Here is a 21,829-nt window from a genome sequence, read left to right as displayed (position 1 = left end):
AGGCTAGGTCATGTATTGGGGGGCTATTAGAGTGAGGGTACACTCTGATTCTGCATGTGAGAAGACAGTGGAGGTTCATAAGGTATTTACTTTACTCACAAATAATGTTTTTTTATACTGTTTCAATTTAATATACATCGAAGGGTATTTACTAATCACTGCTTTCTCTTTTTATTTGCATTTCTCATACTGCCCCATGTTTTCAGTATCTTGAGGTTTGTAAGGAACCCACTAAATACTTGCACTGGTTCATATTAGCCTTATATTTAGTAAGTGCAGGTGTTCTTCATTTAGCTGAAATTAAGTAACTTGACTTTTTCTGGTGTTCATGGTGTTCTAATTAACTAATGCCATAATGTTAACAAAAAGACTGTAAAATTACTGTTTTCTTGATCACTTATACTAAGCCACAAATCATAAAACATGAGAAATCATTTCTGTCTAGTCTGATCATTGCATTTCTGATATGAACCTTTTAATGAGACACCAAGTGAACCACTGCAAATGAAAACAAGAAAGAAAGATACAGTCCATCATTTAAAAAACAAAACAAACAAAACAAAAAAGTACATTTCTATACTGTCTGATTATTGTCATTTTTTCTATTTATAAAAAAGTATTAAGTCACAAAAAGTCCACCCACATAACCCAGATATCATTTAACTTTCCAAAAAGACTTATGTTCAGCACGTTTTCTTGAAGCACTCATACTGCTGTCTTTTTTCATACATCAGACTGTTCCAAGTTTGGACGTTTTCTTTTTTGCAGTGATCTTTTTAAGCTCCTTGAGCAGTTTCTCCTTGTTGTTCTTGATGTTTAAAGCTGCTTTCTCCAGAAGATCTGTGATCATTTCATGACTGTAGCTCATCTGAAAAGTCTTATATCGCTGTTTCCACTTATCAACGTCTCCTGAGGAAACAGACATTTAATATGTAGAGCACTGCTGTATTTCTGTTACATCACAATATACCCAGGAATGATACTTGTGTGTGTGTGTGGTATACATACGGGGAGAACGCAGATACAGAGAGAACTTTAATGTTCTTGCATTCTCCCTTTACACAAGTTCATTCTTCCTTAATACTTTCATGTTCTCAGCTTTTGTTTGCCATATTAATGTTGTGACTTGACTTGACATACAGCAATTCAAGTGCAAAACTACACCTTTAAGAAGATGATTCTTCAAGGGTTCTTTAGTAAAGACAATGATTCCACATAATACCATGAACACTCAAAGAACCATTTGCATAATTAAAGGTTTCTGGATGGAGAATGTGTTGTATATGAATTTCTATATATTTTTGAAAAGGGTTCTTCATAGCAACAAAAAGTGTTCTGCTATTGTTATGATGTCAAGCGTGTAACAGTAAAAGAACACTTTTTGTTCCTTTTCAAAAAGGTTCAATATTGCATTCAATATTACTTGCATTTCACGATGCAAAGAACCCTTTGATCATGGCAACAGTTTTTTGAGTTATCATGTTTCTATATAGAACCATTTTTTACTAAAGAAACATTTTGTTAAGAGTGTGGGTGAACAAAGTATGCCTAAAACTACTCTTGTCATATTGATATTTGATGCTTTATATGTCAATATTCAAACAAAATATATATATATATATATTAACAGGAGTATCTTATATAGTCAGAATAGAGATTCAGTGGCATTTTTTCTTTACATTGTGTCACTAAAATGATTAAAATATAAAAAAAAAATGCAGGTGACAGTATGCAGTATGCAAATGCAGATTTTCAGCCATTGTAATGGTCTTCCACCTAATGTGTGCATAAATATTGAAACTTCTTATTGGATTTTCTTGACCCTGACTTTAATGTGTAGTATGACTACAGAAGTCACAAATTACCCCACACCCTCAAACGTGTGTTGAAAAACATCCTCTGCAGTAGTTATGGGTGTAATACCCCCTTCAAATGTTTCACTATCCCTGTAGCACCCCTGTAAAAAATTCTGGCACTGCTCCTCAATTTAAATACAGTTTAGTACCATCATAGTGAATCTAATTACATACAGCAGTAATTCTTTTCAATATGTTAGAGTTACCTTTGCAGTTTACATTGTTGAAAAGAGGGATGTGAATCACAGTCGGAGCTTTGGTGTCATCTTTAAACACATAGAAGTCCTTTGGTTTTGTCTTTTCTCCAGGGGGTACATCAACTTTAGGGAAAGGAATCTGTAGGTCTTTACACATTGCAGCAGCTTTAATCACTGTCTGCAAAAAAGAGGCAATTATCTATTTAGCATTAACTCCTGTAAATATGCTGTATTTGTGCGTGTGTGTGTGAATTTGCTGGGCTGTGTGTAATACAGTGGTATAAAAACTTAAAATGTTGATTTTGCTAGACATCCCAGGTAAGAAAGTGGTAACACAAGTGAAAGACCTGTTTATTAAGGTACATTCCTATGTACTGTGCAGTGAATAGTATATTTAACTCTTCTGTGGACAGCTTGTCCACTGCCACTGCAGCGATACAGTGATAAAGTCATAAAGTGCACTGATTAGCAATTTAAAAGATTATTGCCAAATTATTGTTTTTTACTTTTACTTTGAGTTTAAAACAATAAAATTTGGCTTGGCATTTGGCTTGTACAGCCATCACCTTTTCAGTTGAAGATTTAAAAATAAAGTCATGTATAATACAGTTTTGATCACCCCTACAGTGGTGTCTCCATCTTAGTTTTGACTGCTTCATTAACAGAGGTGTAAAATTCAGGTCCAGAGAGTAAAAATCCTTCCCAGGATTTTGTTCCAACTGTCTGGACAGCTCTGCTGGTGGTTTGATCTAACTAGAGTAGCCAGGCCATTGGAACAAAATCCTGGGAAGGATTTTTACTAGTTCTGTGACTGGATGTACTATTTTGGGAAAACAGTTTAATTGGTTTAGAATCTTTACATTCATCAAAGGTTCTTTAAACTTCAGTACATCTCATAAACAAATAAGGTTCTATAATGAATCAAACATTGAAAGGTTCTTTATGGAACCAAAAGTGGTTATTCTCTAGCGTTTTTCCAAAGAACCCTTTTAGGCTCCTGCTTTAGGCTCATAACTCATAATTAATTTTCCACATCAGTATTCCTATATATATATATATATATATATATATATGTAAATCACTATTATTGTGAGTGTTGTGGGCAATCATTAACAGGATATTATATTACACAGGCCTTGTTGTTAGTTACTAGTGTACAAATCACATATAACTGTGATTGTATGATTTAAGATTGCTTTTACTGCATGCATGTGTGTGTAGCACCTCAAAGGGATCTCCTGCACTGAAGTCAAGGGAAATGATGAGGTCGATGTCTCGTTCTTTTCTCAGCACTGAGAAATAGGGTGAGTTGTGAAACAGTCCAGCATCTACGTAGTCTCTCGTCTTTGATTTAAGGACACTGGGGTTGACATCTTTCACTGATGACACAGTCAAACAGCACTTTATAAGGATGCTAAAGCTCTCCCATGGCTTCATTTAATTATTCTATAATTATTGTGTTTTTCTACTTTACTTCCTTTGACCTCTTTTCTATGCGGAGTGTAAGGTTTCTAGAAGATTTTTTTTATTCACAATTTCAGACACTACAGACTGACTAACCTCAAGAAAGCATCTAAATGAAGAATCTTGAGCCATTATGGGAATAAAATCCAGTGGAGAGGGATGTTGAATTGTATTATGAATCATGTTCTGCTTAATGTTATGTACTTTTGCTTGAAAAAAAATCAAGAAAACGACAGCAAACATAAATCGAGGGAGCCAAGCCGGGTTCTTTAGAATTGAGCAGATGGCTAATTGTAGAAAATAAATGTCTGGGATTATTAATGTTTCTCTCAATTAGACCAGAATAATATTTAGACTTAGCACTTCTTAAGGCTAGAGAGTATTTGCAGTAGTGTTCTCTATAGGCCAATTGGTGGACTGCTAGAGAAGTTTTCCTCCATTTGCGTTCAAGTTTGCAGCCCTCTGCTTTCAGAGCCCTAAGCTGAGGAGTATACCATGGGGAAGAGTGAGAGAAAGACACAGTACGAACTTTCTCAGGAGCCAGTTCATTAAAAATATTACTTAAAACTCCGTTGTGTAATTCAGCAGAATCATCAAGTGTAGAAGTGTTCAACAGCACAAATTCTACATAAGCACTTCTTCTCTAAGATGTTTGATGATCACACTTTAACTCATATTTATGTAGAAAATCAGAGAATTTTTAAACTCTGCAAATTCTTAATTCTTAAATCCTTAATTCTTTCTCTTACAGAATGCAGTACATAGTTAATTTGATCACATTATGTTTTTGCCAAAGCATTTTTTGGGTTTGTTTTGTTTTTTCAGCCTAATGATGGCTTGCTTCATTGGTAGTGACACCTCTTTGGACATACTGAGAGCAAATGCAAAAGCCACACTGGAAATCTGTACTGTAGACCTTTTATCTGCTGATTTGTAAGTGAAGTAATGAGAGAATAACACACATCTGGCTATGGAATAGCAGGACCACCAGATGTACGATTACTTTTGAGCCCCTAAAGATTGGGGGCAGTGTATGAAAGTGGTTGTTATTCTTACACTCTTCAACCAATTTGGAAGTAAATCCCCAAAATCACTCTGCAACTGGAGCTCATATTCATTATTTAGTTTTATATCCAGTGCTGCGGTAGACAGCTAAATTTGTCCAATTTTCAAATATGTATGGACCCGACTGTATTTGAGATGATTTATCATGCTCTGAAGTGAGATGATGTGAATACCAATACAAATTTACGATTCAACTAAACCAGCAATAAAATATTTATTTTTAACATTTTCCACAAATGAATAATAACCGTTATATCTTAAGGTCTTTGCTGATAAAAATAATTTTAGGCAGGAACATTTGTGGCTTAAAAAGGTAAAAGCTTCCGAAAACTAATGATCAAATACTCAAGTATTCTGATTATTAAGCAAATATTTCCCACCTGTCATGTCGTGGAGATAGTTGTACGTTGTTCCCCAGATCCATTTGGTAAAAATGTCAATCAATGTGCCTAACAAAATAAAATTGGATAAAAATAAAGCAAAGTAAGGTTGATATCTATCCCAGAATTTTTTATTACTGTTTCTGCCTTAATTCTAGAGTAACTTGTAAGTCAAAGCTTCAAAAACTCACATTTAGTGTGGAATCACTTTTTTTTTTCTCAAAGTCTCTTTTTTTAGTCTATTTTGGATTTTCCCAGATGTATATCTTTCATTGTAACTGTATGAAAGTACATGAAAATATATAGTACTATAGTAACACAGAAATAGAGAAATGGCACTTTGCATTCTTATCCTGAGACTGATGAAATACCACACCAGAAGGATCTCAAGAATGCACATGTTTTCAGTCATTTTCAGTTTTGTAGTGTATAAGGAGAAGACTTGAAACACACTCTACAAAATACATGTGATGCTGCTGCTGTTGCAGTTCAAGAATAACTGTTTACTGATAGGAGAAATGCTCACTTAATCAGGGGAATGAGATGTCAGTAGTAGTGTTTGTTCATTGGTGACACCGCATGTTCTTATTTTAATATTACTGGTAATTTGCATTGTAAATTAGCTAACCCATATGTCTGCAGATGTGTGACAGGATTTCTCCTATTTAAGGAGGCTGGGTATGTCTGCGAACCACACTGGAAAGCAAGACTAGCTTTTCTTTCATACCTCTATCATGTATCAAAGGTTAGGTTCAGAGGAGCACTTACTGGCACTCTCTCCCAAAGAAGTCTCTGGATTCCCACCAAAAGTATCTGGTAAAACAAGACAAGCAACATGAGAGAAAATTTAAGAACAAATCAGGTTGTTCTTTCAGTTTTCAGGAGATTATAGCCAAATTATGGAAGTAACATGTGTACTGGCCTACCAGGACTGGATAGCAGGTCAGGAATAATTTGATATATATCATGTATTTATTAAATTACGTTTTGGGAACATAATGGACTTGGACACAAAAATACACATCATGTCAATGACCCATAAATAAAAAAACGATATATAAAAAGAGATGCAAGGTTTTGCAGTACTATACAGGTATGAGAAGTGATGCAGCAGTGTAGCTAGTTAGCTAATGTTTTATAAGGGAGGAAGATTCTAACAGTACATCTGTTTTGTTTCTTTTTAACAGGTGTGCATGGTAGCTTAGCACTAGCAACTGTTTTGTATTATTGTTTTCCAGTTTTGTGATAATGTAACTTTGATAGTATTGTTTTCTTTTTCTTTAAGTAGTGTTCTTATTTCTTTTATCTTTCTTTTGTATTTCTTATTTCCTTTTTTGGGATCAAGGCCTGCTATTACTATCCAGGACCAGTGTAAAGCCTGTTGATAGTCTTTCAACAAAGCCTAGGAGTTCTTAAGACTAAAATTATAACATTTTATCTCAATGATGCAATTTGCAACTTTCCAAGGGTTAAAGCTTTTCTTTTTTTTTAAATTTAAATCTTCTAAGCCGCTTCTCCTTCTAGGTCGCGGGGGGAGCTGGAGCCTATCCCAGCAGTCATTGGGTGGAAGGCAGGATACACCCTGGACAGGTCACCAGTCCACTGTAGGGCACACACACAGACATATACATTCACTCACACACTCACACCTAGGGGCAATTTAGCATATCCAATCGGCCAGACTGCATGTCTTTGGACTGTGGGAGGAAACCGGAGAACCCAGAGGAAACCCCCGCAGACACGGGGAGAACATACAAACTCCACACAGAAAGGACCCTGGTCGCCCGACCAGGGACTCGAACCCAGGCCCTCTTTGCTGTGAGGCGACAGCGCTACTGTTAGTAAGTATATTAAATAGGTTGCTCTCATCCCTCAGCTGACAGTGGCTTAGTCGGATACTTTGATTCTCAATAGGGAAATAGTAGTAGGTGTGTTGTTTGGATTGGTGGGCCGATCTCGGTGGAGGCGGGTCAACCCCTACAGCTTGCTCTCTCTGTGCTCTTTTAGCCAGTGCCCACGTGCCCACACATGCATTAACATGCTTGTTATTCAGTAAATACATGGGCTACAATGCAAACTGGCTGAGTTTATTAAAAGTATATTAAAACTTTAGACCTGCCGAAGGGTCCTGGACATTTAAGGGGTTAAACATACATATTGTCCACAGTGACTCTGAGAATGTCTGTCACACGAAGAGCCAAGACCAGGTTGTAATTTTAGATACTTATTTGTGCACTGTGTTTAAAGATTTAAAGAAGGTACTTTGTTCTACTCACTGGATAAAAACTTCTCCGACTTGTTTGGAGAGAGCCTTCCTTCAAACAAATGAGAGAAAGAATTGCATACATGCTGGGTGTACGTCTTGAGCTCTGTCTCGGAGATTGGCCCTTCCAATGTCTTCAGGTTTACAGGAGGATCTGTCTTTCCTATTTAATTATATAAAAGAGATAATTTATATATGTATAGCTAGAAACAAAATCTAGCCAATCATTTAACATGAAAAAATGTGTCTTTTAATGTTAGGATAGGTAAACTGGTATGTATTCTTTTGATCATGTGATTTGTTGGTGAATACAACCTTTCAGTAGGTCATCCATGGTATTGAGGTAAAATTTAGGACTCTCCTTTACCATGGTAGACACACGCAGACCCAAGAGAGTTAAGAGCACTTGGTAATCCTGATGCACTTCTAGACAAAAACAAAAACAAATGATGTAGCTGAGCTGGTAGTTGGAGTGTTATTGGGTACTTGTGGACATAATGAGGTACTTGAGTCACAAGGTTAGTTCAGCATATGGACAGCTGTATTCAAAGAATAGGAACTATAGGTTTATAACCTAAGCTACCTAATAACCTAATAACTACACAATAAGTACACACAGTTGGTCTAAGTGTTTGTACTAAGTGTTCGTCAAGTCTTTATCCAGATTGTACCAAAAATGTATCAATGAAAATAGACATTGAGACGCAGTCTTACCTCTCTGAAGCTGTACAGGTGCAAGAGAAGAGGTGGCGCCACCAGTTAGGTTTGTATTTGCTTTTTCTTTCGCAGGGTTGCTGAGTACCTCTAGCCAAGATAATAGAAGTTAATATAGAGCATGAACTGTCTGTCCAAATCTTTAGTAACTTTGTTTACATTTACATTTATGGCAGATGCTCTTATCCATAAGTCACACGGTTTACAGTTCAGTCCTTTTACAGATACACAGAATTTTTGTTTGGAAAGTTTGGAATCGATGTTCAAAAAATCAGTAATATAAAACTAGTATAGCTGTAATTAAGAACCAAAACATTCTAATACCAGTCCTTTGCAAAGTTAAAAATATTATTCATAATATCTTTATATACATACAATTTGAAAGTGACACTCACATCTCAAGGCAGCTACCAAAAATGCAAATGGAGAATTGCAGTATGTGATTTATACTTGCATATAAAATACCTGATATACTGAATACAGCATCTAAAAACACTTTTGTTGCCATGTAGGGGCAACAGTTCCACCAGTTGCTTTGCCTTGATTTCTTTCTTCTTTTAATAAAGTCAATTCACTCAATTCATTTCACTCAATAATCAATTCACTCGTGTAATCTTCACATTATTATCTCAGTCTGGCATTTATTCTTCTTTTACTAGTTTCTAGATTTTTTTTTTCCAACTTTACTGATTTAATTACAGAACATTTTATAAATTGCTAAACTGTACAGTAAGTGAATGATTGATGGAGAATTTGACTGGGTTCATACTTGGTATCATATGGTGTAGTGCATTAAGCAGCTCCTCCTTATTCGATATCATGCTGCCACACAGGCCTGTCCAAATTCCAAAGAAATGACAACAAATAAGTTATTAACAACACTGAGAACTTGGTCATTCTTTCTTTCACAGTTCTAGGTAAAACCAGGTAAGTGTGAGGTACAAACTCTAAAATAATATATAATTGCAACTTAACTTTAACTTTTATTACTGTTAAATTTTATTATCCCTCTGTAAAGCACTTTGAGCTGTGACTCATATGAAAATACTCTATAAATAAAAGGACCATTGTTATTATTATTATTATTATTATTATTATTAGTATTATTATTGTTGTTGTTGTTGTTGTTAAGACAATGTCTGCCTAAATTACACTTCAGTGCATTATGGGCTCTAGGTATTAACTGAGTAAGTGTATGATAAAAACTCTAGATTAATGTAATTATTTTGGGTAAAATATTGATATGTTCCAAGACAATCTAACTCTAAATACTCAACATACTAAATTATTAGTATATACCAATATACTTACACTGAATTTCACCATAATGTCTTATATTTATAGGACAAATAAAGTACAGAATAATTTTAAGGGGTACATAGATAACGACATCCTGCCTTCCGCCCAATGACAGCTGGTATAGGCTCCAGCACCCCACCGCGACCCAGAAGGATAAGCGGTTTAGATGATGTATGTATGTATGTATAGATAACGACAGCACATTTGATGTGCAATTTAGAACATTTGAAAGAAATATGATTTGAATTTGGATTTACTGTGTCTTTTTTCACTTTAGTTGCTAGAATCTGTTTCAGTGAGTTTCAGTGATATTTAGTTAGACTCTTTTGGAACTTGTCATGTTACCCAAATGAGCTACCTTACAGTTTTGTATTCGAGTCTGGTAAATTAACTGGAACATTATTTGGACTTGGAAATGGTTCTCGAGACCAGCTGAGTGTGATGCCTCTAAGTTATTAAAACTGAATTTTTCCTATCACTACTGAGTATCAAACCTTCAAACAGAATGAAATACATTATGGGTCTCAAAGTAGCAGCTACGTAACAGAAAATAACTAATGTAGCACATTGTTGTCTCACTTGCTGTGATCAGTCATGCTTTGGGGTGACTATATATAATTAGAATATATATAATAATATGCCTTTCTAATAAATAGCTATGAAACATGCTGTCATGCTTGCCATGTGCCCCCCCAGGAAGTTGTGTAGTTTTTCGTATAAGGAGAACTGTCACTGAAGGGAGGGGATTGAACCCCAGTCTGCAATGTGGAGCTACTTTGATCTTGGTTTCTTTTGTCTCTTAATAAAACCATTATAATGAATAACTATACAGCTATGTTTTCAGTCTGTTTAACAAGTTAATTCATTCTTGTAATCCTCGCATTTTCATCTTAGTCAATAAACTCTCAATAAACATTCAACAAGAGTCGGACGTTGTAAATTACTGATGAAATTATTTCTTGTTTAGCTAAAAAATGAAAGAGATTACTTTGTAAACTGGATTACAGAATGTTTCCAAAAGCCCCACCCCCCATATTGTATGGTAAATTCATAGTGTACTTGGGTTTAGTGATTGACATGACTAGTGGTTGAGGGTTGCAGGGTCTGCTGCGCTGTGTTTTGTTCCAACCTTTCATAACAAAACGATTTATTACCTATTAACTTAAACATTTACACTCAGTGGTCTTTGGTAGACAAATATATGAGGAGACTGTTAAACAGAGAGAGGTTCCAAAATAAGGGCTCTATTTCTAAAGTTCTTTAGTAATTAATACAGTTTTTTTTAACATGGTGTGTGTTACCTTGTAAATACAGCATGTCGATCTCAGGCTGATCTTTAATCTTTTTCCCTTTCTTAAATTGACTTCCCCAACAGGAGGAATCCACAAAGGCTCCAGAGAGAGAATAACCTGACTCATCTGGAGTGATCTCAAACCAGACATCTACAAACAGAAATTACTGTAAGTTTTCCATTTTAACATACACACACACACACACACACACACACACACACACACACACTCACCTACACACACACACACACACACACATATGCATATATATTGCACACTCATCATAAATTACCTGTATTCATTCTATTGTCAATCACATTGTAAATGGGATACGGTTCATTGATGTAGTTGCCCCTCTGTTCTGAGATTCTGTGTTCATCAATCTGTTAAATACAGAAAATTAGATAGATGCCAAGACCAATGCAATACTGCAATACCCCCATAATAACAGCAGCCAGCCTTAACCATCACCTGCATTAATCTATTTAAAATTTAAAAGCATTTTGAGTAAAACGTTTTTTTGCATTGAGTTTCTTTAAGCATTTGCGTTCGCCCTGACATTTTTTTTTTAAATGAAGCATTTTGACTGTGTATTCTAGTTTCATCCTCTTTCTTTTGTAGTTGGATACTTCAAAATTTGGTATAGATTTTCATGTTTGGTTTTAAGCACAGTTTGGGCAGAAGATTATTGCTGGTTCTGGCAACCCTGACAATAGTGCACTAGTCTTACCTCTTTGACCATGTGAGACACAATCAGCGCTGACCACACATCTGTCAGGCTGAAATTGTCTTTTTCTGAATAGTACTGCAACAGTTTTTGACCCATCTTCCACCAGCTGACACTGCCGTCAGCAAGCCTTTGGATGATGTCATCTTTCACAGTCTCCAGTTTGGTGGACCAGTCTGGTTCTTTGTATAGTGATGTCATGCACCTTCAGAGAACAGATGAGTGAGTGTTTTTATTTATAATTTTGCTAGCAAGCATTTTCAGTGGTTAGTTCACAAAACTGTTAGTACAACACAATCAAATCAGGAACAGCTATGCCCCTACAGCTATGCCCCTAAGCAGAATGCATTCAGTGATGAGAACTTCCAAAATTTCTCTTCTCTCTCAGGCTCAGCTTTTTAACAAAACTGTGTATTTCTGCACATCAAACTGCAAATCCTTACGTATACTGTTGAAAAACTGTTACACTAATCTCCAGAACTTAACATGAAAAGCAAATCAATTTGCTAAATCACAAATACTATATTGTACATCAATCAAAGCACAAATTATGATACTAGTTATTGAGATAAACGGTTGATTGAATGTATGTAAATAAGCCAATCATCTACTCCTGAACTAAAGTCCTACCCAGGTGTTGACCACCTATTTAAGAGATTTTGTAGTAAAAGCAAATGAGGTGAGATGCCCTTTTTTTGGACAGTGACAGTATGTTCAGGATTAACATGCAACATGCTGTTTTTAATATACTTATTTTTTTATATGGCCATATTTTAACACTGGGCCACTTTCAAGCTTTTTATTTGTTTCATAGGCCACAACGTAAAACCTGTCTTTGCTTACAGGTGTATGTGGGTATGTGGGTGTGTGCAAAATGAAATGTATTTAGTCTGAATGTTTGCACTTAAATAGTTCATAATACATCATTAATGCAGACATCAGGTGTGTTCTGTATCAGTACCAAGTAGATCCTGAAACTCCACTCAGGTACATGATGCAGTCCAGCAGTCCATCTTCTTTCAGCTGACTCAGTGACCCCAGCAGTCCAACCATAGCTCTCAAAGCACCACCAGAGCCCAGCACTGCGATGTTCGGCACCTCATCCTGCATCATTCAAACACAATTCTTAAATACTCTAACATCTGTGTCTCTGCTACATCAGTAAAGGTATGTGAATTGTGTTGCTGTGAACATTCAGTTTTGTCTTGTGTTGCTACCAAAGAGCAGTTGTGTTGTTAAAGGATGTGACCTTCCTTATGGATGCAGATATTTATGATGGAGTACCATTTAAGTAATCTTAAAGACTGAAATAAATATTTATCCATAATTTATCCATGGCTCAGGATCTCTTTGAAACCATACCAATAACATTATGAATGTTTGAACAACATCTAATGTAACCAAATATATTTTACCATCAAAAATAACAACCATGTTCAAGAAAATCTGTGATGTGTCTAAAGTATAAAGGCAATTGTGTCACAAGAGGACATATGCATGTATCCACATAATTAGATAAAAGTTCAGTTAAAGAACCAAGTGCAACAGTAGGTGTACCTGTTACATGTGCAAGCGAACTTTAGGTCATATGTACAGCGCTGGTTTGAAACGCACTCAATAATTGCCTATTAATTTCTGCAATATAATCGGTTTTATTCATGAGTGTAAAGGGTCAGCCTGTGCTGCCAGCTGCCAGCAGAGGGCGACAGTGGTGAGGCGCCGTTACTCCAGGAGACTTAAAATCCCAGAATACCAAGGGGTAATCAGTGCCAGCCAGGCGCAACTGTTGCTGGCATTTAAGACTGGCAAACAGCACACGCTTGTCACACCTTTGTAGAGGGGTGACCGGTACGGTACTCAGTTTGTATCTACACAAAAAGAAGAAGTAGAAAAAAGAGAAAACAGAGCACAGCTCTAAGCTGAGAGAGAGAGAGAGAGAGAGAGAGAGAGACAAAAAGGGTAAAAAGAGAAAACAGCACAGCTCTAAGCTAGTAGACAGGGAAGGAAAGAGAAAAAGAAGAAACATTGTGCTGATTTAAGACAAAAGAAAAGAAAAAGCTGAAATATAGTCAGCTCCCCCTCTCTCCTTTTGAGAGATGCATTGGTTTTGTAATTTTAGTCAGTTTCTTGAATTTATCCTTTGTTTGTGTCTCACTGTTTTGGGCTTTCGAGGCCAGAGTCGCTGGTTTGAAGTTACTTCCCTCCAACTGTGCACAACACACTCACTGTCTCCACAACATTATTTATTACACCCTACTATATTATAGAAATACCAACATGGTGAGTAAATAAGCCCATATTTTATATTTAGATATTATTTTCACTTCTCAGTTTGATCTTAAGTCTTTGACATACTAGATTGTTTCTGAGTTCTGTCATTCATGTTTTAGTTTATTGTTTTTGACATTGGATATCTGCTTTTTCTGATTGCTGTTGTTTGACCTGCAGCCTCATTTATCAGACTTGTACGCACAAATTTGATGCATTTTCACGTACAACCATTTTCAGCGTGTAGTATTCAAAAAAACAAACTAAGTGGATATTTTTCACGAGACACATTTACAAAAAATTCACTAAATGTCTTATTTTACCCCACATCCACAGCCAATGCTGTGTGTTACATTCAACCCCTACTATGCAAAGCGATGTAGCCTGTTATATACTATTTATACATGCTCCTACAGCGGAAGGTGGGAAAACCAGTCAAAGTGAAACTAAACGTCATGCGTGCTGCCTTTAGTTTAGCCTTCACTGCTTTTAATTATTATTATTATTATTATTATTATTATTATTATTATTATTATTATTAATACAAAAAATATAAGTATTAATTGAGAATCATATAAGAAAATGACACAGATCAAATTAAAAGATAAATACCTTGAGACATAGTTTTAGTTAAATGCTAAGTTAAAGAGAGATGTTTTTAGACACTTCTTAAAAGTGAGCACTGAGTTGACTGTTTAATAAAAGGTAGAATTGAGTTCCACAGTTTCATAACAAGTATAACAACTGAACAAGTCTCTCCACGTTTTCTGTATTTTACAGAGAGTGTTGGCAGAAGGCCAGTTCCTGCAGATCTAAGATTACGTGCTGGAACATAAACAGACAGACACTCTGTGATGTAAGCAGGTGCTTTAAGGTCATTTAGAGCCTTAAAAACTAGTAACAGAATTTTAAAATCTGTCCTGACTGATACAGGTAGCCAGTGCAGTTCTTTTAAAACAGGAGTGATCTGATCGCTCTTTTTATGTTTTTGTTAGGATCTGTGCAGTTGTGTTTTGTACGAGTTGCAGAGAATGTATTGTTTTCTTAAGAAGTCCAGTAAGAAAAGCATTATAGTAATAAGGTCTGCTTATAACAAATACATGAACAAGTTCCTCTGCGTCACTCTTACATAGAAAAGGCAGAACTTTAGCGATATTCTTGACTATTCTTGATAGTCTTGATCATCAGAAGGAATGGAAATGTATAACTGGGTGTCGTCAGCATAATTTATATTATGTTTCCTAATGACATCACCTAGAGATAGCAAGTACATGACCCCCTGACCCCAGCCCTGGCTTATTTCACTAGAGCAACCCCATAGGAAATACAGCCTATGCATGTATTTTGGGGAATAATTGATTAGACAATATGATAAATGGTTAAGTCATGAATGTTAACACATCTTGCCATGAGAAGGGAGACAGCACACACTTGCGAGCAATGAACTCTCACCAAAGAGAAAAAAGCCTCATAATGAACATTTTCTATAAGAATAGTATAGGAGTAAGTTATTACTGATGGGGCTAAATAATTTTTTTTCTCATGTGGTAAACTGCCTTTTTCTTTCACTGATGTAGGCCTATTGGATTGCTGTAAATTAGACCTTTAAAATAAAGTCAGGACATTACATTACTCACAGTAAATGAATGAGACAGCATCAGGCAGCTGACTGCCCCCATGTGCCGCTCCACCAGGCCTGAACTCTCGGAAAAAAGGTAATGAACTGTTACTGGGGTAGTATCCCTCTTGTCACCATACTCAATCAAATCATATATTTTAAGTTGTATTGACTCCACACACTTTGTCTTGACTGCAGGCTTTGTATTTAATTGTTCTGTTTTAAAACATGTTTTGAAAGTGTACAAATAGACACCCTTTCCCTAATGAAAAAGTATTTCAGATACACAGTTGGACCTTAAAACCATTGTTATACCGGTGAGGGTACATTTACATTGTTTGTACCTTGATGAACAAATAATGTTCCTGCACAGAACCTTTACTTCCGGCAGTGTGCTGTGACTGCACAATCCGTGAACGTGCTTCTTACAGATAGAAGTCTAATACTTCCACTGCAAATCATGCAAATGAGAATGATTAAACTGCGTACAGTGTACATGCAAATAAGGCTACTACTGCAGGCTGCACAGCAAATATTATGTATTCGTTCATTCATTAATGTTGAAGAGAACACACTGCACTACACTCTTTCCTCTCCCTCTGAGTGTTTTTTGCTGGGAACATTTCATGTGCAAATCAGCTCATGGATAGGAGGAGCTCGAAAATTTGTTTGCGTGTTTCAGCTTGATGCTGTAGAACTTGAAAAACCCCTCCTTAGGCCAGGAAGAATTTGGGATGGGTGTGGGAATAAATGAAAGTCCTTTATTCAAAGATGATTCAAAGGGTGGTTTGTCAAATTGAAGATCAAGTCAACAGATGTCTGCATTGGTCATGTCAGCATACCTTTTGGGTTCCCTGAACCTTGTTTACCACGTCAATTAACCTTTTTCTCCCCTCTAATAACTCTGTGATTTCCAGGTTTTACTAAGACTAGAGTTCTTGTGTTTATTTACACTGGAATGGATCCTAGACCAAATCAAGCCTTACCTCTCACTGGAAGCCCAGGTAACAAAACTGAAGCTATCTTACTTTGGACACATTCTGGAAAAAATCACTGGAAAAGACTGTTATGCTTGGAAGAGTGGAAGGTAAAAGAGGAAGAGGACGACCGGCTACAAGATCAGAGGAATCATGAACCAGCTACTAAGAAACCTGAAAACTCAAACAGAAGGCAGGATATTCTGGAGAAATACTATCCATGGTCACCAGGAGTCAGAAACGACTTGACGGCACTTAATAATAATAATATGTTTCTGGCGAAAGCCTGTTGAAACATATGCTGACTTGTTTTTACTAACTTCTTTGTTTTGATGTAAGAGTCAATTACTTCTGCCATGTTGAGATAGAAAATCAGTGTTTTAGGTTTTGAACAGGGCTCAGCCAGTTAGATTTTAGTTTTTTAGACATTCCACTGATTCTATTGATATACAATGTTCCGTGCATAATGACATGCAAACTGTCACATTCAGTAGCCATGACTGGGTCATTTTTCCTAAATTGTCATGATTTAACAGTCAAATAACAGTTCCTGTCAATTCTTACCACCAAAACCGCAAATGAGCCAAATAAGCATGTGTCTAAATTAGTAATATGCCAGCAATGAGTGTGTTTATATGCACTCAATAATCCAACCATAATCAGACTTCTGCAGTTATATGATTATTCAAGTGGTCATGCAAACAGCATACTCTGATTTCTTAGATCAAACTAATGCTTAGAAATCCAATTAAGAAAGCTGATAAAGAGAGCTGGATTTTAGCTCAGTAATCTGATTTCTCAGTACATGTTTACTCTTACTCTGATTTCTTTCAGATTGAAAAACAGACCGCAGTACCGGAAATAAGCAAGCAGCGTTGCCACGAAATGGCAGCAAAACATTTTTGGAGCGATACTGAAACCATCTACATGGTTAGCGAAATGATTTAAATATTCTTCATCTTCTGGATGATGCATGTTGTTCATATTTTCAGCTAAAGTGGTGCGATTATACAGTTTTACATTATGTTTGTCACGTCTTCTCTGAGGTTTTTGGCTGGTTGCAAAGCAGAAATCTGTATACTGCCTGACTCATGTAGACCAAGAGTTTTCCAATTTTCTGATTACTCAAGTGCATGTAAACATGTTTATCGAATTACTGACAATCTGATTTTCTTCAGTTATTGGATTAATAAGTGTACTTGCACTGGCACAAAAAGCCTTCGGTTTGCTATATTGTAGTGTCACTGTAGAGTAACACACAGAGGAGGTCATGATTCCACCACAAGAAGTGCTCTTTATTAAACACTAGGCATAAAGGCACATACACAGCACTCAACTCACCAGGCATGTTTCCCATGGCGGTAGACCAACCCCAATATAAAATATACTAACTAAACCCAGAACCCCGACACAAAATAACACTAACACTAATAACACACCTTTACACAAAAAACAACAACATTTAAACATAAAGTCCCTTTTTAGAAGGTCATTTGCCTACCATGAGCTTCTCAGAGCCAGCGCCAGCCAGTAGCAAGTCACTACAGCATTATACTATACAGAGCCGTATACCTTATTTTTTTCACTTGAGCTATGACCATGAAAGTAGAGCCCTAAAGTTAATATCGAAGAATATGATTTACCTCTCTGCAGAATATCTTGTGCTGGTTCAGGCACTGTAGAACGGATTTTCTCCTCCTGGCCACATGCAGCTTCTCAGCTTCATTCAAAGAGTGACCAATTCTCACCTCACTGCTAGACACATTACACAGGAACAGATAAATAGTTATCCTGAACTGATACATATTACTCATATAAGAAGTGTTTTATATATAATAATAGTTTTATAATTGATGCAAATACCTTTTTGTCTTTTTGTCCTTCTCCATCTATGAAAATTAACAAAAGAACAGCATAAAGAAAAGAACAACTGCCACCCATTTCAAAACTAGCTTTAACAAGCCCTCATCCCTCAAGGCAATCCCCAGTGCCATTTTATTATTCCTTTTCTGCCTTTGCTTAAGTGGAGTTTATTATATGAGGGATTAAATGAACGCAACTGTCAACTTCAGCAGCAGAAGTCTACACTTGCCCATAAATCCTTGGAGTCTTCAAATAATGGCAGACAAAGCAGTTTAAGCCATAGGAATAACACACTTTAAAATGCTTCTAAAGCTCTATTTGCTGGGCTTTAATTTGTACTGCTGATGCAACTTTATCACTTTATCACTCTGCTAGCTTGCTAGATAGTGAGCTAAGGGCTACAATGTTAACATCAGCATAAAAAGGCACTCCACCATGCTTCTAAACCAAAATTTATTGCTAGACAAAACAATAACTCACGTCATGTTCAAACCTCTCAAATATTTTGCATTATAAAGTTTGCATAGTTAGCTCTTCCTCTTCTGCTGAGAATGGCCAATTGTGTGATAGTGCCCTATATAATGTCCGTAACACAAACCATAAGGCTAGAAAAAAATGCTCGATTCTAAAGAATCTCCAGATGCTCTCTAGATGCTGCTGTCAGGCATTTACTGAATTAATATAACCCAGATTCTTTGATTTAAAGTAACTTCAGAGCAATTTCAAATCTACTACTCTAAAAACTGTAAAAAATGTAAAATACTAGACGAAGTAATATTTACATAAATACATGATTTAGATCTTGGTCAGATCATAGCATAGAAATAGCACAGCCAAAAATAATAACTGATTTGAGAGTCAATGTTGAATGAAATATGGCTTCAGTTTCTGCACTTCTAGATTTAAGTGCTACACTTCACAAGAGATCATACTGTCCTTATGAACCACCTTGAAAATTGGGTTGGTCTGCCAGGGACTGTCCTAAGACAGATTGATACATATCTTGAAGGAAGAAAATACATTGTTAGTTTGGGTCAAAGGTGGAATGTAATACAGTTCATTTTCCCTGTGACAGTATTTTTCATTAACTAATTAGAGGAAAGCCTGGTTAAGTTTAAGAGATCACAGAATACAGTCACACAGTATGTTCTAGCTGCACATTAATACACAGCAATGTTTATTGTTTATTAGACCATGAGTGGTCTTTAGCCCAGAGGACACAGTGTCCATGATTTCCAAAAAAATTTCAAATGTTGATTTGCCAGACCACAGGACACTTTTCCACTTTGCCTCAGTCCATTTTAAATGAGCTCGGGGCCAGAGAAGGCAGTGGTGTTTCTATGGTGTTTATATGTGGTTTCTTCTTTGCATTTTAGAGTTTTAATTAGCATTTGTGGATGCAGCGACAAACTGTTTTCACAGACAATGGTTTTCAGAAGTGTTTCTGAGCCCATGCAGTTTCTACTACAGAATCATATTTGTTTTTAATGCAGTGCCACCTGAGGGCCCAAAGATCACAACCAGCAAATACTGTTTTTTTTTTGCCTTGACCCTTTCATACAGAGATTTCTCCAGATTCTCTGAATCTTTTAATGTTATTATGTACCATAGATAATGAAAAGCAAAAGTTCTTTGCTCTTTTATGTTGAGAAACGTTATTTTTAAATTGTTGCACTATTTGCCCAAGGAGTCTTTCACAGAGTGGTGAACCCCTCCTTATCTTTATTCTGAAAGACTCAGCCTCTCTGGGATGCTCTTTTATACCCACTCATGTTACTGACCTGTTGCCAATTAACCTGTTTTTTGTTTGTTTGTTTTTTTAGCATTACACAACTTTACCAGTCTTTTGTTGCCCCGTCCCAACTTTTCTGGAACGTGTTGTTGGCATCAAATTCAAAATAGGCAAATATTTTTCAAAAATGATTTTCAAAAATGATGATCAGTTTCAACATTTGATACGTTGTCTTTGTACTATTTTCAATGAAATATAAGGTTTAAATGATTAGTGTCAAGTTCAAATGAACAGCGTCCCAACTTTTTGGAAATAGTAAATAATAAATACTTATTAAATACTTTACTATAAAATGTATAATAATTATTTAATTATATATTGTCTGTAGTGTATATAGTGTCTTGAGAAAAATCTTCTATTGCCATACTTTCCTTCTCCTGCCAGACACTCCACTCTCACCAGTACTCCCACCATTTCTCCATTTCTAAATCAATCTATCAAGTTAATTTGCTGTCGGCTCTGCTCACTGCCCAAGACTATTCAGGTGTGACAGTTTACAAAAATGGCCATTTCTGGATTTATTTGGTTCACAATGGATGTTCAACCTTAATAAAAAAAATATTGTGGTAACACGAGATTTAACTGTTTTTTATTCGACTAAGTGAATACTTTTTAATGAAACAATGCAAAGCAAAATTTTACTTTAGATGAACAAAATCAGTACTAACAAGCAATGCTAACAAACATACAGTCCATTCAGTGAACGCAATTTCCAATTTTTTTTAATTGCTTCTCACTCAGTGTCAGCTTTTAACAATACTGTGTGTTTCTGTAGCTCAAGCTGCAAATGCTTGCAAACACTATTGCACAGTTGTTACATTAAGCCCCCCCAAAATTATATTTATAGAGACAAACTGCTGATCGAATGTATGTAAACAGGCCAATAACAACTCATTTCCATCTGAACTGAAGTCCTATGTAGGTATTGACCATCTATGAAAGGGAGCACTCCTGGTGTTATGAGCCCAGCACATAATACCCAACTTCTTATTTGTACATGTATAAGTAAGAGAGGACATTAGGTGTGATGAGGATGAGAACATGTGGTCAAACAATGTAGAGGAAGCAAGTGAAGAAAAGAAAAGAAAAAAGAAAAGAAAAGAAAAGAAAAGAAAAGAAAGGCTTTAGTATATCTTTGATTATGAGTGTCCACATTTACCGAAAAACTATTGCTTGGTACACCCTCTGTAATTTAATCTCAGCACAACTTAATGTTAACTAGTAAGATAAGGCAGACAAGATATCTAATCAGCCAGTGTCGCCACAACTGCTAGTTGGGTACAGCAGTACAGTTTAGAAGTTCATCTTCTGAATTTTCCCTTATTTGTAGCTAGTATTAACAAAAATGGTTTAGCAGTTCAACCAAAAAAAAACTTTCTCTGGTAACAAGCAGCTTGACTGGTTAAATTCAAATCAAATAAATACTTAAATATAACACTTACTTTGATTTGGATAAATAAAAGCAATATTTACATCAATTTAATCCTTATAAACATTTCAAATCAACTTCTGCCCTGTTCTGCTTTTTACAGTGTTGTCAAACTTACAGTAATTGCTGGTGCTGGCATGTAATAAAGTTGAGCTGAAGTACACACCTTTAGTTGTGGATGCCGAAGTCCATAAGCAAACTAATGAAAGAGCGTCATATGAATTTGCACCTGTATTAGTGGGTGTGTGACATGGGCAGCAACGTAAGACAAAGAGAAAGGAAAGAGAATATGATTCCGGTTAGGAGTGTGCATGTCTGGGCAGGGAGGCAGGGTGTTGATAGCTGTGATAAACTAGAAATTGTACATCAAGGAATTGTTGGTTGCGTTGGTTGCATTTTTATGAGATGAAAGAGGGACTTTTATCTGAAAGAATGAGTCTGGTTTGTTAGATCTGGGGTATTTATGTAACTTTAAGCTGAGATACCTTCAGTGACAGGTTTAACAGGTAGGTGGAAAAAAGATTTATGTAATATAATATAAAACCCACAATATATATTCTATGCAAATAAATGGATATACAGAAATACAGAATGAAACTCTTCACATATACAGTCTCCTCTGAAA

The 21,829-nt window shown here is 36.0% G+C and overlaps 1 protein-coding gene across 6 annotated transcripts; it reads right to left on the bottom strand.

Annotated features, from left to right (window-relative positions):
• Positions 1–455: 455 nt before the first annotated feature.
• LOC118806040 (cytosolic phospholipase A2 gamma-like) lies at positions 456–21,479 on the bottom strand. Of its 6 annotated transcripts, none has more exons than XM_036567304.1 (16): positions 21,371–21,479; positions 17,984–18,009; positions 17,764–17,875; positions 12,219–12,361; positions 11,261–11,462; positions 10,823–10,913; positions 10,540–10,680; positions 8,709–8,774; positions 7,940–8,029; positions 7,541–7,651; positions 7,239–7,388; positions 5,731–5,775; positions 4,963–5,031; positions 3,278–3,432; positions 2,063–2,231; positions 456–909 (listed from the first exon to the last, which is right to left on the bottom strand). In XM_036567304.1, exons 2-16 carry the CDS (start codon positions 18,007–18,009, stop codon positions 731–733), a joined length of 1,749 nt encoding a protein of 582 aa, XP_036423197.1. In that variant the 5' UTR covers positions 21,371–21,479; the 3' UTR covers positions 456–730. The 6 variants fall into 6 exon arrangements, with proteins under 6 accessions (XP_036423197.1, XP_036423198.1, XP_036423193.1 ...); XM_036567305.1 differs by having other exon boundaries at positions 17,764–17,872; positions 21,371–21,477; XM_036567300.1 differs by having other exon boundaries at positions 21,323–21,402.
• Positions 21,480–21,829: the final 350 nt, after the last annotated feature.

This window comes from Colossoma macropomum, unplaced genomic scaffold (assembly GCF_904425465.1).
Source record: "Colossoma macropomum unplaced genomic scaffold, Colossoma_macropomum, whole genome shotgun sequence".
Classification (NCBI taxonomy): domain Eukaryota; kingdom Metazoa; phylum Chordata; class Actinopteri; order Characiformes; family Serrasalmidae; genus Colossoma; species Colossoma macropomum.
This window is presented reverse-complemented; position numbering and strand designations above follow the sequence as displayed.

Excerpts from the sequence above, each read along its gene's own strand:
- LOC118806040 (XM_036567300.1), bottom strand. The coding sequence starts at position 21,343 with ATGCCAGCACCAGCAATTACT. Across the intron at positions 10,681-10,822 it reads TGACAATAGAATGAATACAG|ATGTCTGGTTTGAGATCACT; the intron begins GTAATTTATGAT and ends TTCTGTTTGTAG. Across the intron at positions 5,776-7,238 it reads GTCGGAGAAGTTTTTATCCA|ATACTTTTGGTGGGAATCCA; the intron begins GTGAGTAGAACA and ends TTGTTTTACCAG.